Source organism: Argopecten irradians, chromosome 7 (genome assembly GCF_041381155.1).
Source record: "Argopecten irradians isolate NY chromosome 7, Ai_NY, whole genome shotgun sequence".
Lineage (NCBI taxonomy): Eukaryota > Metazoa > Mollusca > Bivalvia > Pectinida > Pectinidae > Argopecten > Argopecten irradians.
Window position 1 is genome coordinate 28,286,926 of NC_091140.1, and position 21,548 is coordinate 28,308,473.

Consider the following 21,548-nt stretch of genomic DNA (forward strand, 5'->3'; position numbering starts at 1 on the left):
AGCCGCTGGCGTGAAAATAAAAATATAAAATGGTATTATGCAACGGGATAAATCAAATTTTAGAAGGATTTTGAAGCAAAAATGACCATCTAGGTCTTTTGATACCATTGAAATGACTTCTTTTATAAATGCAATGCGCATTAACTGCCGATTTGAATTGCCTTAAGTAATAAAAAAAACATGTTGCTAAAAGTTGTGGATTCCAATCATCAAACGAAATCAATGCCGAGCATTTAAACGAATAATACCATAATATGCATTAATTAAAGGTGTCGGTAAGCATTAGAGATGTCAATATATTGGCTTATTACATTAGAACTTGATACGTTTCTAATTTCATTTTGATACCTTTATATACAGTGTAAGTACTGTCCATAATACTCAGTGGGCCGCGATGGCCGAGTGGTTAAGATGTCCCCAACATATTACCACACGTCCTCCACCTCTGTACCGCGATGGCCGAGTGGTTAAGATGTCCAAACATTATTACCACAAGTCCTCCACCTCTGTACCGCGATGGCCGAGTGGTTAAGATGTCCCAACATATTACCACAAGTCCTCCACCTCTGTACCGCGATGGCCGAGTGGTTAAGATGTCCCAAACATTATTACCACAAGTCATCCACCTCTGATACGTACTTAAATGGTCCTGGGTATTAAAGAACATTTAATTAACCAAACCATACATCTAAGCTCGTTTGTTAAACTCTCTACACTAGCTTTTATTTTTATAATGTGTGAAAATGCTAATACCAAAGCAAAAGCGTATTATTTTCTACCTGATTTAGATTACTGCAAAGATCAGTATTTGCGATTCACATCTTATTCGTCTAAAATTACATCGAGCGTACCTGAATCAAATATGCCGAATGCATTTCGGGATTAAAGCTTTCATTACAATGCGAAACAGCAGAAATTGGATTCTATTTTTGGATTTAAGGAGCCTGCTTAAGACAAAAGCAAATAGTTCAATTTTATTTCGGTATATCCTAAGGAAGGAGTGTCACAAATTATTTTTAAAATAGCGTTATTGCTCGATGATTTCTGAAGAAGACTAGGACAGGTGGTGTTAAAAACGATACCACGACGGAAAAGATGGTTAGCATTTTTATAGAGTTAAACAAACGCTGCCGTTCTAAGTGACAGAAATAGGGGTGATTACTGCAGGAAATTAATACCCGAAAGATAAACTATGACGTAAAATCGATTTGATGGGTTTAGCGTCATCTTTACCATTGATTTTATTACGGAGGATAGTGATTCTGTATATATATATATGCATGTCGTACGTCACATTGAAGGTATTCAAAGGAATTAGTAGTTTAATCACCAAATGTGTTAAAGAATAATTTACCTTTTCATACAAATTACGTTTGTCATTTACTTTTCGGTGTGTTTGTAAACGCAAGCGTTTAAGCATGCGTTGTGCCGAGTCTTTGACGATTGCAACAAGTGTCATTGAACTAACCATGTCTGTCAGTTTAAAATCGAGGAATCGGAAATTGGATTTTGTTTCTTCATTGCCTGGTAATCTCTCCCAGATCCTAGTTGACATTTTAGTGTAAATCTTTCAACTGATGAATCAGCAATACCATTTTGCACGTAATAATAAACTCGATTTTTTTCCTGGCGATTTATTTGGGTATAATACTTGCTGAAAACGCATATCCATGTGAAAAGTTAGATGGCATAAACGAGATTTATTCTACGTCAGGAATTTGCAAGTAATTCTTTGTAAAGCTATATTTTATCAATGTTGGTCCCGTCGGCTGATGTGATCGAAATAGGACACCCAATGTAACTTTATAATTGAAAGAAATTTATTGGAAAACATGCTAGCAATATAACCGAACCAAACTTTACATTAAGCTTAAGATAATTAAAAAGAGAAAAACTACAGAATAAAATGGAGGTCATAAAAACTGATTGAATAAAACCGAAACGACAATAGAACCAAGTGTTTCTGAAGAGAGAAAGTATTATTTGATTCGTTCAGGACGCCTGTCTTACAAACTTCGCTGAATTATGATTCAAGGAACAATCCTAAATGAGCATTTTCTAGTTTCAACACAACCACACACGAAGTATTTAGGAAAGCACTGAAAATTTCCTGACTTCATATTGAAAATGGATACAGTGATTCCGAACGAGTTTTTCAGATAGTAATAATGCATTTCTCAATTCTCAGTCTCCGCCAAATGCATGGTGTATATTTGTTTTGAAGTTGTATTGTTTCTAAATCAATCGTGTAGTTTTTATTATTTATTATTTACGGAAAAACAAAAAATCAAATGACTGATAGTTTTGTTATACAAATACGCAAAATTGTTTTATCTTATTTTTATTTATTTTTAGACGAAGCAAAATGAGAAATGCTTTATACATACATATAGTTCTTCTTGGCCCGAATCGAAGAGTGTAAGAAAACCTATGGTGCATGAAAACTATATAGAGATAAAGTAGTAACCTAAAATTAACATTTTACGACAAATGAAATGAGGCGTAGTCTTTTTTGTCATCAATAAAAATAAATTGCATGTCCTGTTTAGTCACAGTATCACTGTTTAGTCACGGTATCACTGTTTTGTCACAATATCACTGTTTAGTCAAGGTATCACTGTTTAATCACGGTATCACTGTTTTGTCACGGTATCACTGTTTAGTCAAGGTATCACTGTTTTGTCACGGTATCAATGTTTAGTCACGGTATCACTGTTAAGTCACGGTATCACTGTTTAGTCAAGGTATCACTGTTTAATCACGGTATCACTGTTTTGTCACGGTATCACTGTTTAGTCAAGGTATCACTGTTTTGTCACGGTATCACTGTTTTGTCACGGTACCACTGTTTAGTCACGGTATCACTGTTAAGTCATGCTATCACTGTTTGGTCACGGTATCACTGTTTAGTCGCGGTATACTGTTTAGTCACGGTATCACTGTTTAATCACGGTATCACTCTTTAGTCACGGTATCACTGTTTAGTACGTATCACTGTTTAGTCACGGTATCACGGTCCGTATCACTGTTTAGTTACGGCATCACTGTTAGTACGGTATCATTCAGGTATCACTGTTTAGTCACGGTATCACTGTTTAGTCCATCACTGGTATCACACTGTTTTCACGGTATCACTGTTTAGTTACTCATCACTGTTTAGTCACGGTATCCACTGTTTAGTCACGGTATCACTGTTTAGTCACGATCACTGTTTAGTCACGGTATCACTGTTTAGTCACGGTATCACTGTTTAGTCACGGTATCACTGTTTAGTCACGGTATCACTGTTTAGTCAGTATCACTGTTTAGTCACGGTATCACTGTTTCACGGTATCACTGTTTAGTCACGGTATCACTGTTTAGTCACGGTATCACTGTTTAGTCACGGTATCACTGTTTAGTCACGGTATCACTGTTTAGTCACGGTATCACTGTTTAGTCACAGTATCACTGTTTAGTCACGGTATCACTGTTTAGTCACGGTATCACTGTTTAGTCACAGTATCACTGTTTAGTCACGTATCACTGTTAGTCACGGTATATCACTGTTTAGTCACAGTATCACTGTTTAGTCACGGTATCACTGTTTAGTCACGGTATCACTGTTTAGTCACGGTATCACTGTTTAGTCACGGTATCACTGTTTAGTCACGGTATCACTGTTTAGCATCGTATCAGTTCAGTCACGGTATCACTTTTAGTCACGGTATCACTGTTTAGTCACAGTATCACTGTTTAGTCACGGTATCACTGTTTAGTCACGGTATCACTGTTTAGTCACGGTATCACTGTTTAGTCACGGTATCACTGTTTAGTACGGTATCACTGTTTAGTCACGGTATCACTGTTTAGTCAGGTATCACTGTTAGTCACGGTATCACTGTTTAGTACGTATCACTGTTTGGTATCACTGTTTAGTCACGGTATCACTGTTTAGTCACGGTATCACTGTTTAGTCACGGTATCACTGTTTTGTCACGGTATCACTGTTTAGTCACGGTATCACTGTTTAGTCACGGTATCACTGTTTTTAGTCACGGTATCACTGTTTAGTCACGGTATCACTGTTTAGTCACGGTATCACTGTTTAGTCACGGTATCACTGTTTAGTCACGGTATCACTGTTTAGTCACGGTATCACTGTTTAGTCACGGTATCACTGTTTAGTCACGGTATCACTGTTTAGTCACGGTATCACTGTTTAGTCACGGTATCACTGTTTAGTCACGGTATCACTGTTTAGTCACGGTATCACTGTTTAGTCACAGTATCACTGTTTAGTCATGGTATCACTGTTTTGTCACGGTATCACTGTTTTGTCACGGTATCACTGTTTAGTCACGGTATCACTGTTTAGTCACGGTATCACTGTTTAGTCACGGTATCACTGTTTAGTCACGGTATCACTGTTTAGTCACGGTATCACTGTTTAGTCACGGTATCACTGTTTAGTCACAGTATCACTGTTTCAAGGTATCACTGTTTAGTCACGGTATCACTGTTTAGTCACAGTATCACTGTTTAGTCACAGTATCACTGTTTAGTCACGGTATCACTGTTTAGTCACGGTATCACTGTTTAGTCACAGTATCACTGTTTAGTCACGGTATCAATGTTTTGTCACGGTATCACTGTTTAGTCACGGTATCACTGTTTAGTCACGGTATCACTGTTTAGTCACGGTATCACTGTTTAGTCACGGTATCACTGTTTAGTCACGGTATCACTGTTTAGTCACGGTATCACTGTTTAGTCACGGTATCACTGTTTAGTCACGGTATCAATGTTTAGTCACGGTATCACTGTTTAGTCACGGTATCACTGTTTAGTCACGGTATCACTGTTTAGTCACGGTATCACTGTTTAGTCACGGTATCACTGTTTAGTCACGGTATCACTGTTTAGTCACGGTATCACTGTTTAGTCACGGTATCACTGTTTAGTCACGGTATTGCAGTATCACTGTTTAGTCACGGTATCACTGTTTAGTCACGGTATCACTGTTTAGTCACGGTATCACTGTTTAGTCACGGTATCACTGTTTAGTCACGGTATCACTGTTTAGTCACGGTATCACTGTTTAGTCACGGTATCACTGTTTAGTCACGGTATCACTGTTTAGTCACGGTATCACTGTTTAGTCACGGTATCACTGTTTAGTCACGGTATCACTGTTTAGTCACGGTATCACTGTTTAGTCACGGTATCACTGTTTAATCACGGTATCACTGTTTAGTCACAGTATCACTGTCTAGGTATCACTTTAGTCACGGTATCAATGTTTAGTCACAGTATCACTGTTTAGTCACGGTATCACTGTTTAGTCACGGTATCATGTTTAGTCACGTATCACTGTTTAGTCACGTATCACTGTTAGTTAGTCACGTGTATCACTGTTTAGTCACGGTATCACTGTTTAGTCACGTATCACTGTTTAGTCACGGTATCACTGTTTTGTCACGTATCACTGTTTTTAGTCACGTATCACTGTTTAGTCACAGTATCACTGTTTAGTCACGGTATCACTGTTTAGTCACGGTATCACTGTTTAGTCACGGTATCACTGTTTAGTCACGGTATCACTGTTTAGTCACGGTATCACTGTTTAGTCACGGTATCACTGTTTAGTCACGGTATCACTGTTTAGTCACGGTATCACTGTTTAGTCACGGTATCACTGTTTAGTCACAGTATCATTGTTTAGTCACGGTATCACTGTTTTGTCACAGTATCACTGTTTAGTCACAGTATCACTGTTTAGTCAAGGTATCACTGTTTTGTCACGGTATCACTGTTTTGTCACGGTATCACTGTTTAGTCACAGTATCACTGTTTTGTCACGGTATCACTGTTTTGTCACGGTATCACTGTTTAGTCACGGTATCACTGAAATGTTCAATTAAAGTAAAACCTCTTTGCCCGAAGGACTGGACCATATTAAAATTTCGAAAATACGATATGAGTGTCCTTAATGATATATTGGAAACTTTAGTCGGGATAATTAAGCACTTCGAAATAAACATGGTATTTGACTTATACGAGTTTGATTTAACACGGTACGAATATCAGCATTATGTCTGTATAAAATTAAAAATGTTACATTTTTCCTTCTTTTTGTTAAAAGGACATTATAATAAATCATTAACAAAAAAAATAAAAATGTATTTCCTAACGAACAATTACAATAAGCATGATACTATTTAGTCAATTCTATAATCCAAATTCAGGAGGAAAACTAGGTTATATTTTTTTTATTTTATCCATATTGACAAGCAACAACTTTCTTTCTAAGGTCACAGTGAGGAAGTCGAGTAAATAAAGGATAGATTTCCTAGTGACTTGGTATATATTTTATTCTTTCCTCCAAGTATATTTCTTCACGCTATTGGAAATCAAAGAGTTATATATTTACAATGTACCAAGTATATCTCCAATTTCTAACCGGTCATTCTTCACTTTTGTCGCGTTTCCGAAGGAAATATAACTTTCCGAACTTCCACTGTAGTTATCCATCAGTTTGTTATATAAATCTGTGACAGAAGCCAATGCTGTGTATTTGTGTTTCCGTCTCGCGTCTGGCCGGATATATCTCCATCTTCCACCAACTCCACGTTGTATGAGGTCGCGGAGACATGATCCATCAGAACGAAAACAAATTAAAACAATGCGCAAGCAGTTGTGTAACGTTCCGAATATAGACATTTCTTTAATTTCTCATAACGTAGAAACAAACTAACTATAATATGACATATCGTCAGTTTCGACCCAGACGTAAATGTCCCAACAGTAGCCTTTTATATATATATACACTCTATACACTGATTCACAGTTCGCCCCATCTGGCATGTCTTGTTGCGTCTTGGAATGCTTTTTGCAATGCTTTCAGGTTTTTTATGGTCGTTGCAAGAAATATTATAAAAGCCTGACTATGTTGTTGCAGTTCGAATATTGTCTCTGCTATAGTTTCTGGCTGCTAAAGTATGGTATCAATGTCCTTGCTACGACGTACATTCATCCTTGGGGTTTCAAGCCGAACTGGATTTTCAACGATGACAAATCTCTTTATGCATGGAATGTTTCTATAAATGGAGGCTATTGATGGTTTTATGTTCCATGTATCATATAGTTTATGAGTTTAACAGAAGATTGATATCTTTAATGCTAGCAGAACACCAGTCAAAATATCAGTACAATCGCCTTTCATACACCATTAAGACTACTATCGAACCAAGACATTTCTATTTTGAAAACGCTGCACACAGTTTTTTCTTTCGGGTCATACGTGAACATTTTAATTCATTTTTATTTCTAAATACAGTAGATAAATGAAATCCAGGTCGTTCTATGGCAATTTTGGTCAAAACGCGACGATAAAAGAAATTCATCGATATGGACGTTTCAAATATTGAGCACAGAAACTACCCGGTCGTTGTTTACCCATAAAACAAAGTATGTGGAAAGATAAATCTTATAAATTTCTTAAATCATTACATTTCATAAGTTTGTATTATAAGGCCGATAAAGCTATCAGGTGACCTTGCCGCAAAAAACCACATACTAAAGTAATGTTATTCTTGTTTTAATGTTTTGCGCTTTTATATACTGATAACAACGTGAATGGAACACAGACGCTGAAATAACATTCTCACCAAGATATTTGTCATTCAAATAGATTATCCCGATTTCAAATCCGCCAAAATTGTCCTTGATGATATTTCGTAATGCAGTCTAGTTTAAATATCACATTACTCTCAAACTCATGTAGGTACATGTTTTGAGGCTTATTCAAATAAGACGAAAACAATATCACCATGGATACACTACATATCATGATTAAAAGGCATTAATTAATATAAATGATCTCACAACTAAGTACATTTTGTTTAAGACTTTGAGCTCCTGCGTTAAAATGAACTCCCATCGGTGTAATATATTCCTTCATGTTGATCTTCCCAATTTGTGAAATACCAATATGGCCGCCAAAACCAAATGATCGACTGGGGACATTCACCTCGGCGGTTAATTTGTCTTAAGATCACAATCCTAGAGTCAGTTGGAGAAACAACATTATCTCTTATATCCAGAATGATTCAAGAGTGTTACCCGACACATAGATTTCCTGTTACCGTGCAACTGACTCGAGAATTTTTGGCGGCGCCACGTACGGAAAGAGTAGATTTTGTCTTCATGTGATTGTGTGGTTGATGACACTTGCTAAAGAAACTGTGTGGTAGGCTTATACGGTTTATTCGTGAAAATGTCTCCATTGGCATTTCAGTACGTAATTCCATACCATGTACGTGTCGGGGGTTCGACCTCTAATGACCAGTGGAACTGGGTAATTGGTCACAACGTAACTGTGGAGAGGACAACACAGTCTAACAAATTGATGGTTAACATGCAATAGGTCAAGTTAATGGTCAAGTTCCAAATGTCCAGATGGGGCATCGCCTCCCCAATTATCTTTCACGAACATTTATTTAACAGATGGATTCGTTTTCTTATTGGGACTTTAGACTATCATTAATATGGATTAACTAATCGCAATATTTTTTCCATTGGTTAAAAACAATGCGATTATCCTTAATCAAAATGTAACTTTTGTAACAATGAATTTGATTAGGTGAAACCTTGTCGCATAAATATATCCATCTTTTATAAATGTTTATTTCTTGGACGTACCATTGTTGATAGAAATAAAGATTTTATACACTCAGTCCATAAAATAAAACACACATTGGATTTTTTTTTATAATCATATTGAGTATTCTCGGACACTTCTAAATGATAAATAACAATAAGAATTTTATTGTCGCGTTGTTTCGGTGTAGTTGTTCGACTAACAAGAGTCTTATTGACATCGATTGATCTACCAGCTTATTAGCAAAGACAACGTCAAGTAATAATAAAATTATATATACAAACGATATCTGTGAAGTTAATGCATTTCAATCATATTCATTATTGCAACAGGGATGTGTATTCTGCGTGATTATACTTTGAATACACTGCTAAATTAAACTGATAGAGTAAAAATACTGTCCTTTTTAAATTTGCAACTCATTAAAACCAGACATCCATTACTGCTGGTGCTTTGGAAAACTCTTCCAACTTAACGATTTTGATCGTTATTACATTTGCCCCAGAAATGCTGCAATGTCCGTAACTATTGTCAATTCCAGCTACTGACGAGAGAAAATTGTGTGTTATTTAAATTAAATTGATCATCCATTCTCCTTTCGACCGCGTTCGTTAATTAAGTAGATTGCCGATTCCTGATAGTATCCCCTCCGTACGGCGGCACAGAAGTGGCAAGAAATTTTTTTTTTAATGTAGGACAAAAAATATATATTTTGTGTAGGGTGAAAAATATTTTTTTTCTTTCACGTGCTCACGTAAAACTTATTACGTGAGCACGTAAAACGTTTACGTGCTCACGTAAAACACTGTGTGTAAGACAAGAAATATTTCTTTTATGTAGGACGAAAAATGTTTTTTAATGTAAGACAAAAAATATTTTTTTCTTTTACGTGCTCATGTAATAAGTATTACGTGAGCACGTAAAAGAAAAAAAAATTCACCATACATAAAAAAATATTTCTTGTCTTACGCAAACTGTTTTACGTGAGCACGTAAAAGAACAAAATATTTTTCACCCTACATAAAATCTTTTTTTTTTTTTTTTTTTTTTTCCTACATTAAAAAAAATATTTTTCGTGTCACTTCTGTGCCGCCGTACCTCCGTCACCTCGCAACAAAAATAAAAGGCAAAATAAAAGAGGATATTAGATGTAGAGCATTAGTTGAAAATATATGAATGGTAATTAAAATAATATAATCTTTTTCCAATTGTGTCTTTGAAAAATAACTGTGTAAAAGTATGTTTCTTTATACTTCAGATAGGAAAATGGGTTTCCAATCCAGACTTCTTTGATTCGAGAATTCAGTTTCGGGATAGGATCAAGCGAGGAAACAAAACCATGCCATTTCCACTGAGAGGACGGAGAGCAAAAGTTGTCATGATCATTGTAAGCTTCGCATGTTCCGATATTCAAACTCATAATGCTAAAGTTTATATTCGAATCGGATGGTGCATTGATGTGATATGAAGCACTAGTATAACTAGATTGAAGTAATTTAATTAATAAACAAAAACACGTGTATCAATGATATTGACTTTCTTAATGGAGCCCAACAAGGACGAAAGAGCTAGAAAACGAGTCCATTTAGAGTTTCCATATGCTTTAAATATATACATGATTGTTAAATGCTAAATTTACTGCTTATTAAACTAAGGAATTAACAGTTTCAGATATGACACGATTCATGCATTACGCAATTTACAAAAACATTTATAACTATTCGTGAAAAGGCGTCCATTTCATCTAGAATCAAACGTCCTAGATTTGCCACTGAATTACTAGTAGTATTTATTATTCCATTCTATATTAACACCTCTGGTACCAGTCGTGTTCCTTCATCATAAAGTGTTGTTACTCCCCTATTCCGCCTTCACATTAACATATAGAAATATTTGCCATTTGCAAGGAGGCAAATTATCAAGGACAGCAAACCGCCATTTTACAATTAGATGAAATCACCTTAAGCTTGTCCTTCCACTAAGGCAGGTTTCCACTTTTTTAACTCTAACTAATTTGGTATATGTGCCCTGGGTGACCTTCCTTTTTACGTACAGGAACAACCATTTACCATGCTGAAACGAGATTACAACCTCCGCCATGGTAACGACCGGTTTGAGGGCTTTGCTGTGGACTTGATTAAGGAGGTGGCTGAGATGTTACAGTTCGACTACGATATCTATCTGGTTCATGATGGCAAGTTCGGCTCAAAGGTGGACGATGGTAGCGAGGAATGGAACGGCATGATCGGCGAACTGCTAGCCGGGGTGAGAATTAGTAGAAGTGGTCTATATGTTTAAACAGTAGTTACGTAATACATTTCTCAGTTAATATTGAGATAGATGGGTGTATATGTCATTGTTAAGGAACTAACCAATTGCAAGGAAGCGACAAAACTCAACGTAGCTTTACCATAGCACATGTTCAAAACATGAACTTTGATACATGTAATAGTTCCAAAATAAGTCATTTTAAGGGATTTTTAAGGATTAGACCATATTTCTGTCACCAAAGAGCCATGCCATTATGTTTAATAATGCTCATAGCGTGTACAAAGAGCTCCTTTTTTTGAAAAGATTCGACTTGACAACAGCATGCACATCGAGTCTTTTCTACTTTACTTAAATGTATCTGTCTTGGTGTAATCTCAAAAGAGCAAGCATAAAAAACCTGGATTATGTTATACATAATCATCCATTTGTAAGAATAGGGAGAATCAATATTTCATTACGATAACAAATATTCCAAAACTGTTGGAATCTGTTGGGTGTTTAACTACCTTTACATCAGATAAAGATTCATCAACAAATTCGTGCCTTGTGCGTTTTACTCTACGGGAACCAAAGTTAGATCCATTCAGTTCGTGACCAAATCTCATCTGTAACATTTGTATAAATCTAGAAAGATGATTCTAGTCAGGATGTTATGGTTATGCGTCGCGTGTGTAACTGCCGTTATTCATTACCTCTATAATGTAAATATCATATTTCTGACGTTATCATACGGTCAAGTCCTAACTTAGAAAAATATATTTCTACTTCTACACGCAAGTGAATATTCCTTCTCTTAAAGCATGAGTTAGATACATTGTTGACAATGCCACTGTGATAATCATTTATATCTTTTAAAACGGAAATGGCGTTATCAGTATTTTTGGTCTACTTTGGAATTTATTGCTGCCATTTTTCACTTTTCATTGAATCTAATTCGATTCTTCAGCGGAACGTGGCTCAACTGTGTTTGTTCTAAGTATCTTATCTTAATACGAGAAAACAAAATTATATAATCTATATTTCAATAAACTGTTATTATGCCAAAATGACTGCTATTTGCCACAACTTTATGATTTTGTTTTTGTAGGATTTATGTGGAGCACCAATTTGAAATGTTCAAATACACCATGTTAACCCAAGGAATTGTCGCAAGCACATAGCACAATATACCTTGATTCCATGTTCCATAACCAAAAAATGTATTTTGTGGAATAAAATGAACATCATATAATATATCAATCAACCGTTTATCAGTTGAAGCGTATATATTCTCATTAATAAATATCTAATCTTTATCGTGGATTGGGAAGTAGATACTAGGATGTAGAGGCCCAGTTTCAGTTAATGGTCAGCTATTGTGTATAGAAGCTTACAAGGGTGCTTTGGGATCTATCTGGATCTTTTTCAGTATATTCTTCTGTTACTGCGCTTAACACTAATGATTGTGTAAAGAAATTCATCAATAATGAACAAAAAGGATAGATAACTGAATATGTTTGGTTTGATTTATCTCGTATCGATTTTACAAATAATGCATATATATACTATAATCAAAGGATGCGTGATAAAATAGAGCATGATTTTATCTACTCATGTGATGTCCATCCCCATCACGCAACATACGTGTTCCTTCCGTCGGTTTTAATTGCATTAAATTGACATTGATAATGTACACGGAAATGTGACACCATAGGGCTACTGTTGAAATGTCAATACCGCTAGCTGTCACATTTATGTGTTTTAATGTAGTTCTGGTACACTTATCTACGACCGGTCTTTATATTCTATCCCAAATCTGGCTGATAATGAATAGTCTACAATACATACAAATATTGTAAAAAATGAATGACATATTGATAGTAAATACCTAAAGTGAACAGTACAACGGCTTATGAAAATAGCCATAAAATATCTCTGAAAGCCATTATCCTTCGGAAAAAATCCAATGGATATTGAATTTTTTCTAAGAGCATAAAGGAATACAGTACGTTCGAGACAATGTTGTACTAGGTGCAGAAGACCATGTGTTAATGTCATAGCTAACTTAAACAAATGAAGGAAATAATGGTGGACATTAAAATTTGTCAAAAGCGACAACGTTAAAGTGTCTATTGTTTTCATTTTGTTGCTGAAATGGTTTAAATTCTTTTCATGAAACATATTACTTGTTCCGTAATTTTTAAAAGCGATTGGTTGCCATTAGGCTTTTTAAGTGGTTTTCTCTATCTGTACTCTAAATAGGCGTTGAAAGTAATTGGTCATTTTATCAGCAATTATTAAGATCAATTCTGAAATGGGTATTGGAGAAACCATCTGTTGAAACTAGATATTTGCATCATGCTTCGATTTTGAATTGATTGAAACTGTTCTTGAACGTTGTTGAAAAATGTATAATTCTAATTATAATTAACGCAAGGTTATTTTCATGTTTTATATTAACATATTACCTGTTTAAAGGGACAATTCGGTCTAAGACAATATTAAAATTTGTACATATATCGAAAAAAACCCAGCTCTAATGGAAATTAGATCAGTCGGTTTTACTGTGATATGCATGAAATGCCCCTGGTGTGACATGTGTGTGAAATGTTCAAACTCGCTCGCTGTCCGCCATTACACACTGTGGTCAAACTTCTTGTATGCCGAACCCTGTCCCTTGCTCGTAGAGTAATGCAATTTTTGTCTAGAACTTTGCAAATCGCTCTGACGGTAGTGTGTTTATCTTGTTAGGTGAATTGTCTTGCCAAAAATTTTTTTATCACCTTCTCAGTGGTTATGTAGTTCATTTGTTTAACGTGCGTGCCTTTGACTCGGGTATGGGTACAGCGTACATATTGTACCTGCTTAATCGTATTGATCAACGAGTTTTGAACGATATTAATAAAATACTTAACAATGTCGAGGAATTTGTCAATGTTTTACGTTATGATTTCATAAGAAATGTAGAACAATACATTTATGCTATATTTGGCTTCTTGGTTATGTAAAGAAAGCCTGAGTGAATTGTCTCTTTAATTGTTAAATCATATTTTTTACTTCTATTCCAAAAAGAGATACATGTGTATGATTATATTATCACCATAAACACTTGCACAACAAGCTATATTTTCAAACATTAATAAGTAGTCTAATTCAGACTTCTAGATACACAGAACCGAAGTAATCCAATTTGAATATTTAAATTTCAAATGATTTTCCTCTTTTCAAAAATGCGACGATGTATGTTGACCTGATTAATATCACCTCCTAACAAGAGGAATATGTCCATCTCGATTTCAAATCGTTATTATTTCTTTAATTTTTCTCTGCTTTTTTTCAGAATGCGACGATGTCAGTTGCCCCGATAAGTATCAACTCCCAGCGAGAGGAGGCCGTGGACTTCACCAAACCTTTTATGACTCGTTATATTAGTGTCCTAATGAAACTTCCTAAATCCGAGAGGTCCTATTTCGAATTCCTGAACCCTCTGCACCACATTGTGTGGTTCTGCACATGTGGTGCCTTTGTTGTAGTTAGCATAATCCTGTACATGCTTGAAAAGATAGGGACGTCTCACAATAAGGACTATCCGGCTATATCCTTCCGCGAGAGTTTATGGTTTGTGTTCGGGTCACTCCTTCAGGGCAGTACTGACGCATCACCGTCCACTCTACCTGGCCGAATACTGACCAGTGCTTGGTGGTTTTTTGCCCTTATCTTGATTTCATCCTATACGGCTAACCTCGCTGCTTTTTTAACGGTCAAGAAGATTAATGCGCCTATCAAATCGGTTACTGATCTAGCATCCCAAACCAAAATCCAATACGGCACCGTTAGGAGTAGTGGAATTATGCACTTTTTTAAGCAGACAACAATTGAGCATTTCTCCAAAATGTGGGCCCAAATGTCTGAAGTTCGAGAGCAGGACTCAATGGTTGAAACGACAGCGGAAGGATTTGAAAAGGTCAAAAAGGGAAATTACGCATTCTTTTGGGACACCACGGTCAATAAATACATGACCATTCAGGACTGTGAATTTATGGAAATTGGACCCCATTTTGATCCCAAGGGTTTTGGAATTGGTGTCCCGCCAGGCGCCACTTATCGAGAGGAATTATCGATGGCTATTCTCAGAATGAGTGACACTGGACTTCTGCACGAGTTAGAAAACAAGTAGGTTGTTTCAACACTTATATATAAACTGATATAAACATAGATAAATAATCTTGATTTATTTCCTGTCCGGTAAGGAAAGTGAATTTCTTTAATGTGCAATTGAATACCATATTGCATTCAACATATATTTCATGGACTCCCATTTTGCTCTTTATTTCATTTTGAAAAGTCTTTGCAGTAGTTTAATCATATAGATATACTTTATCTCCGTCATTCTGTGATTTATTCCGGCTTTGCATTTTGCATAGTTATCTACTCTTACGGGAAGGGAATGATTTTAGATAATTAAAGAGTGTCAAGAATTGCTTCGTTTTCGCTATAGTTATGACGTTACGCTGATGAAAATATGACGTCACAGCCAATACTTTCTCACAAGGGCAAATAACTTAGCAACACACAGAGACGGAATTTAGTTATCTACTTGTTATCCTCCACTTGCGTTATTATATTACGATTTTAGTGTTACTAAAGACGCTAAGTAATGAGAACGCCTTGTTTAACTGACACCTTACTTCGTTACAGATGGTGGGGTAGGCGGAACTGTCCGGATTTCACCAAGCCTTCAGCAGACGAGACTTCAGAACTACAAATAGAGAATGTTGCCGGTGTTTTCTTCATTCTAGTCGGCGGGATTGTGTTCGCAGCCATCGTGTGTGGATTCGAGCATTTCACAAAAATGTTGCATAATGCAGCAAAAAAGGTAAAACAATAAAATGCAGAACAATACCTTTTTATTGCAATTATTTCGTGCATCACCGAATTTATGTTTCTCCTGATTAGACCATAATGATTCGTGGGTGCGTGTTATATGACTCATCAGAACCGACTAAAGTTAGCGTAAGCATGTTTTACAGAGAGATTATCAATTTAATCGATTTTTATAAACCTGCATTTGTCAATGTATTCTCGGAGGAAACCAATTAGCTGCAAAAATAGTATACTTTATTTCTGTTGTTGTATTTGCTGAATGTGTTAGGCTCCGGTTCGGCCAATTGTTCTTAATAGGTTTGCGCCTGAAGTTGATTGGAATTTGCTCTTGTGCTACAGTACAAATATTAATGTTATTCATCATAACGAATGCCTGCAATGGATCGAAGGGTATCAAATATGCATAGCAGCATGACACAAAAGGAATTTTGTTGATTTCGTAATCATCTAATATTTTTCCTACGATAAATAATTATGTTTAATTTGGAATTATTTGCAATACTCACCAGGTGGTCGGTTTTGATGAAGAGGTAATTTCAACAATGGATCACAAACAAAATATTTATATATAATCAATTTCTGTGTGTCTATTTGAGTCATTCTGGACAGTTGAATTGAGACGTATTTGCAGAGTATTACGCTCTTCTAAGCATAATCCTTGTCGAATGCAATACAATGTTTAATAGTGTTTACCATATAGAATAACAATTATAATAGACATTAATCTTAATATAATTAAATGTCTGTGTTTTCTTGTTCTTTGTCATACATCACAGCTAATGATACGTTAAATTAGATGTTAAAATCAAATATTTATCTAGGATTACGTCCAACCTCAGATACCATGGTCTGCATTATCGACTTTATAATGAAATATCACTTATCACCAGTATATTGCTCACTCAATCCTTGTCATTTAGCTATTTGCTAACCTTTTAAATGTAATTACAAAACCCTGTATTTTTAAAAATCAAAATGTATTCAAGTTATTATCAGAGACATAGCTGTCGAAGTGCGAAATGATGGTATTGACCATACAGTACAGCAAAAGCTTTACAGAATCTCCAACTCATTTGTGAAACTTATTTACAGTGATGTTATCAAGACAAAACACATCATAATCTTACTAATAGTGCACTTGGGATGGAAACTGTTCCTTTTTCTTATCATTTAAGTTGACAGATATGAAATTGACATTCTCAGGAATCGTTAAAGATGCTCCATCGCTGATAAATGGTATTTTTGCATTACCAACAACAGGAGAACACGATTGATTTCTTTTCTTTAGTTACAAAAGTTATTTACTTTACACCATTACCACCATTGAAAAAATCTGAGCTTCTAATTTTATTTCAAGTTAGAAATAAGAAAAATAATTAATCGCATCCCGAAAAAATTCCGTGACACTATATGGAATAAGTACTGATTGCGCATGCACCAATGGCGATATAATTATTTTATATCATTTTTTGTGTTAATTAGGCATATATATATACACGATTAAACACCTATTATTGTTCAAATGATAAATATCATTTATGCTCTGTCGGTGGTGGAGTATCTTTAAGAAAGCAGTAAACAAAAGCTATATCTATCGTCCCTAGATGAAATGCAAGATGAAGAAGTGGCTATGTCTGTTTAGTTGTAAAGCTTAGTATTTATTCTTTACAATTTTGAATAACTTAATTAAATCATCTTATATTATCTTAACTTACACGCATATTTTAACGAAATATAAACAACCATGGAGTTATGTGTTTGTCTTTATTTCTGTTATATTTGTTATATCATCATTAAAATGCTTTATTCTTGTTGCAGCAAAAAACACCACAAGCGGAGAAGGAACGAGAGAGCTTTTTACTCCCAACAAGAACATAGGTAAATCATTTGTGACGTCATACAGGTTCGAGTTTCCGGTTTAAGAAAAACAAGATGGCACAGACTTCTTTAAACTATACAAAGCAACTAATGATTTGTTTGAAAAGAATTATGTATACGAAGTTATTAAGATATTGCAGTGTTAAATGTATTATTAATATAAAAGAAAGTGACCTGTACGACAGTAACTATGAACTTTCAGTATATATGTTTTGGGAAAATAACGTGGAGCTATTTCAATGAAGATGTAAATATGACGGAATGAACAAATGATTCTGTTTTCAGTGAATAAGTGTATGTATGAACGTTATGGTACCACAAGTTCCCTAAAAATGGAGAGACATGAATACAAGGATTGTACTTATGACAATGAAACGATTCAGTAAGAATGGACTTCTTTCAGGAACGTATGTCTCCTTTGTCATGGTACCTTGATATACAAAATGTAATAAATCCGAAGTTTATATTTGAATTCCAATATGTGAGCATGTGTATGCTTGAAAGTAAAATAGTTCAGCAGGACGATATATTGAACTGTTTAGGGGAATTATGAATGAAATATAGACCCTGAAAGGTTGGGTTTTTTTTGTACAACAAGAGACTCAAATTAGTCGCTGTTGAATAATAGATTTACCTTAGAAAAGGAAGTATTATAATACAATACTTTAGAATGTCGCCACTAGAAATGATGCATACAGAGTAATCTGCCCTTGGGGGTAGGTATCGATTGTAGCGTCATTAATTTTAACAAATAGTGTGTCGTTTCCATGGAAACATGAAATTACATCAAAAAGTCATTATCGGTGACAGATATAAATGTAATGTGCAAATGAGGAATCGAAACTTGGTCGCTAAATTAATCTTTTCGTCATTTACTAAAATGATTTAAAATGAAAATCAAATTTCAGTTTGCCAATGTATGCATTAAACTGTGTGAAAATGTGACGGTATCTTTGTGTGATGCTAACGCCGTTTCTTTAACCGATGTATGATACTTAAATTGTTTATCTGTACATAAGACTGCTGAATATGTCTGTAAATATCTGTTCAATATATATTTCTACGATGTGATAGAAAGTGAACTATAATATATCTACTGTGAAGTATAACTCCCCTGTAAATCAATCCTATTCTGATTTTTGAACTTGTTGACCAATTAGTACCAATAAATGTATATAACTGTTATATTTGCCTTTAAACCAATTTCATCCATACTGCCTAACGGATATTTCCTGAACTAACAAGGCATTGTCTACGGAAAGGCGAGGATGGATCAAAAATGGAATCCTAATTTGGAGATAATGACATGTACCTTTGCTTATTTTTAACTGATATTTTTTTCGGTAATTTGTATCATTACAAATGATATAAAGGTGTTCTTAACAACTTATCAGCACAGATCTCAACTTCTATCTTATTTGCTATAAACTAGAACTGATCAAAATACTTCTATTTTCAAAATGTGAAACAACTTCATGTTAAACACACAATTCATAATATTATTATGAGTTAGAAAGAAAAAAAATAAGAACTTTTAAAAGGTGATACCAGAAAAAATGAATATATAGTTTTATCTAGAATTTATAGAAGTATGTGAAAAACAACAGACGGATGCCATGAACCGTATTTGACAACTTAACAGTGCCTTATGTGATGTTGGTAATTATACATAGCATCAAATTGCGCGATTTTCTTATTTGTTCCCTTGTATGGTGACATATTGTCTGTAGCTGTTTCACAAAGATATCCGCTTTTTTCCCTATGATGAAAAATGTAATTTGAGCTGAAAGACACGAAGTTTCACATATGTTTCTTCGAAAAAAATGTATTCTTTCTGAAATGTTCAAAACACTATTTTTCTTGATTTAAACAATATCCCTTGCACGGGTTCAAAGTGATCCAAAATACTTAAGTTATTGTCATTATCTATGTAAGATAATTTGATAGTGGGATGATATATAAATACACTAAAATGTTTTTACATAAAAAGTAAATAAAAAATATCTGAAAATATTCTTCAAGAATAAGTATGGAGTGTCAAATAAAGATACACATTCCTGTTATGCAGTTACTCTTTCCTATTATCTCACTAACGCCTCTCTGATCCATGCTTTCCGGTTCCGGTTGGCCCGTAGCATTCTGGGTAATTTGTTTTGATTCCGGGGCACATTCAGTCTAGATTTGAATTTCTTGATAAAAGGGAGCAATACTGGAAGAAAAAAATGTGGAACACTTCAAATACCTTCATAAATCTAGATCATTAAACCTTTTCATATGATTATAAGTTATGCAACATTAATGCTCTCTTTACTTTGTAGCTAGTTAAAAATTGGATTAGAATGTGTTCTCTACATGTATTGATCAAATATGGGTGTTATGTGTTATATAGTGTAGTATAATCCTTAGTGTCTCCGATCTCTATTATATATATGTACATGTTTACGAGGACATTTTTCCTGTTATTGTTAAAAGTAGCCTACGCTGACCTATCTTCATGTAAATATACACTTTTCATATACTGTTATTCATAACAAAAATACCATTTTCAACATTAATTTTTGATATGCATGCATGTGTGTGAGAGTTCTAGAGCTCTGGAGCAAAGGCATTTGATTCAAAATGTGTGGGAAAATATAAATGCATACATTTTTATTGTTATGAATTGTATATTCTAAATGTTATCAATATCATTCTTTGTATATGTAAATTCGTTGTTCTGGACTTTACAATTTTATTTCACGTACATTGGTGATTCACAAAGACGTATCAAAATATGGAAAGACAACACAAATTTTCTAGAGATTAACATAATGACAACATTAACTTGAGTATAATGCAATGAGTGTTTAACAAAATGTTTGGGCTGTGATAGCCCCAGACACTAATCTGTGATAGAAAATTACTGAAACGTTTTTGAAGTATGGTTACTGTAAAGCAATTAATTTTGCGGTGAATTAACTTCGCGATTTGATGACAAAGACTCTCTTAAAACAGCTTAAGCTAATATGGCTCTACTAATTAGCTAATAAGCTAAAAGAAATAAAGAACTTTTAATTTAGAACTGTAATCCTGCTGGAAATTGTTTTCATGTTGAATACTTTTTGGGGGAGACTTCAGTTCGAGATTCTATGTTTAAGACTCTTAAAACGGTTTAAACTAATATGGTTCTAAAGACGAACTAATAAGCTCACAATAATAAAAAAAACTTCAAACTAAGAACTAGACTCCTGCCGGAAATAGTTTCTTTGCGATTGTCAATAAGTCTTCGTGATTACTTATGGCTAACAATGTCCGCGAAATAAAAAACAAAAAAAAAACACAAAAAAAACAACAAAAAAACACGCGAAAATCAATTGGTTTATAGCACCTGCTTCAAAGACATTTATCTTCTTTTTTCTAGCATGCCAATCACGTCTTTCAACATTTCCATGGTAACTTGCACATAGCATCAAGTCTTGCCCACATGGCAGCTCATTTCAATGTCGGAATTTCGGTTTTATTTTCCTTGTCACCACTGCATTTTCACCCATAGACATATACCAGTGTTGAACTGTTGTGATCAGTTTATTAAAAAATAAACAATGTATCTGAAAACTTGTATCGTTGTTAGTCTTATTGCGTTTGCTCTCGCCATTTGTTCCTCTCGGCAAAATAATTTGTTCAGTGATCAAATAATGCATTTCAAATTCACTTTCATACATACGTTCTCGACGCTTGAGGGTTAAAATGATCATTTCAACCGTCTGCGACTCCTATCATTTCAAAATTGTATTCCGCGTCATTGTCATATTTTTGACAAGGAAGCTACGTTTATTCATTCAAAACAAAAAATACCTTTATGAATGAATTTCATCTTGGAGAGGTTGAAAAACGACAGCATCAGCAACCATGATAC

General features: G+C 34.8%; 1 protein-coding gene across 1 annotated transcript in view; it reads left to right on the plus strand.

Annotated features, from left to right (window-relative positions):
- LOC138328046 (glutamate receptor 1-like) overlaps positions 1-21,251 on the plus strand; it is a 68,292-nt gene extending 47,041 nt beyond the window's left edge. Inside the window, exons 8-12 of the mRNA XM_069274640.1 lie at positions 9,900-10,028; positions 10,697-10,906; positions 14,232-15,064; positions 15,590-15,767; positions 17,594-21,251. Of these exons, the coding sequence (XP_069130741.1) occupies positions 9,900-10,028; positions 10,697-10,906; positions 14,232-15,064; positions 15,590-15,767; positions 17,594-17,653 (1,410 nt within the window). The 3' untranslated portion in view covers positions 17,654-21,251. The remainder of the gene's footprint in view (positions 1-9,899; positions 10,029-10,696; positions 10,907-14,231; positions 15,065-15,589; positions 15,768-17,593) is intronic.
- The last annotated feature ends 297 nt before the right edge of the window (positions 21,252-21,548 follow it).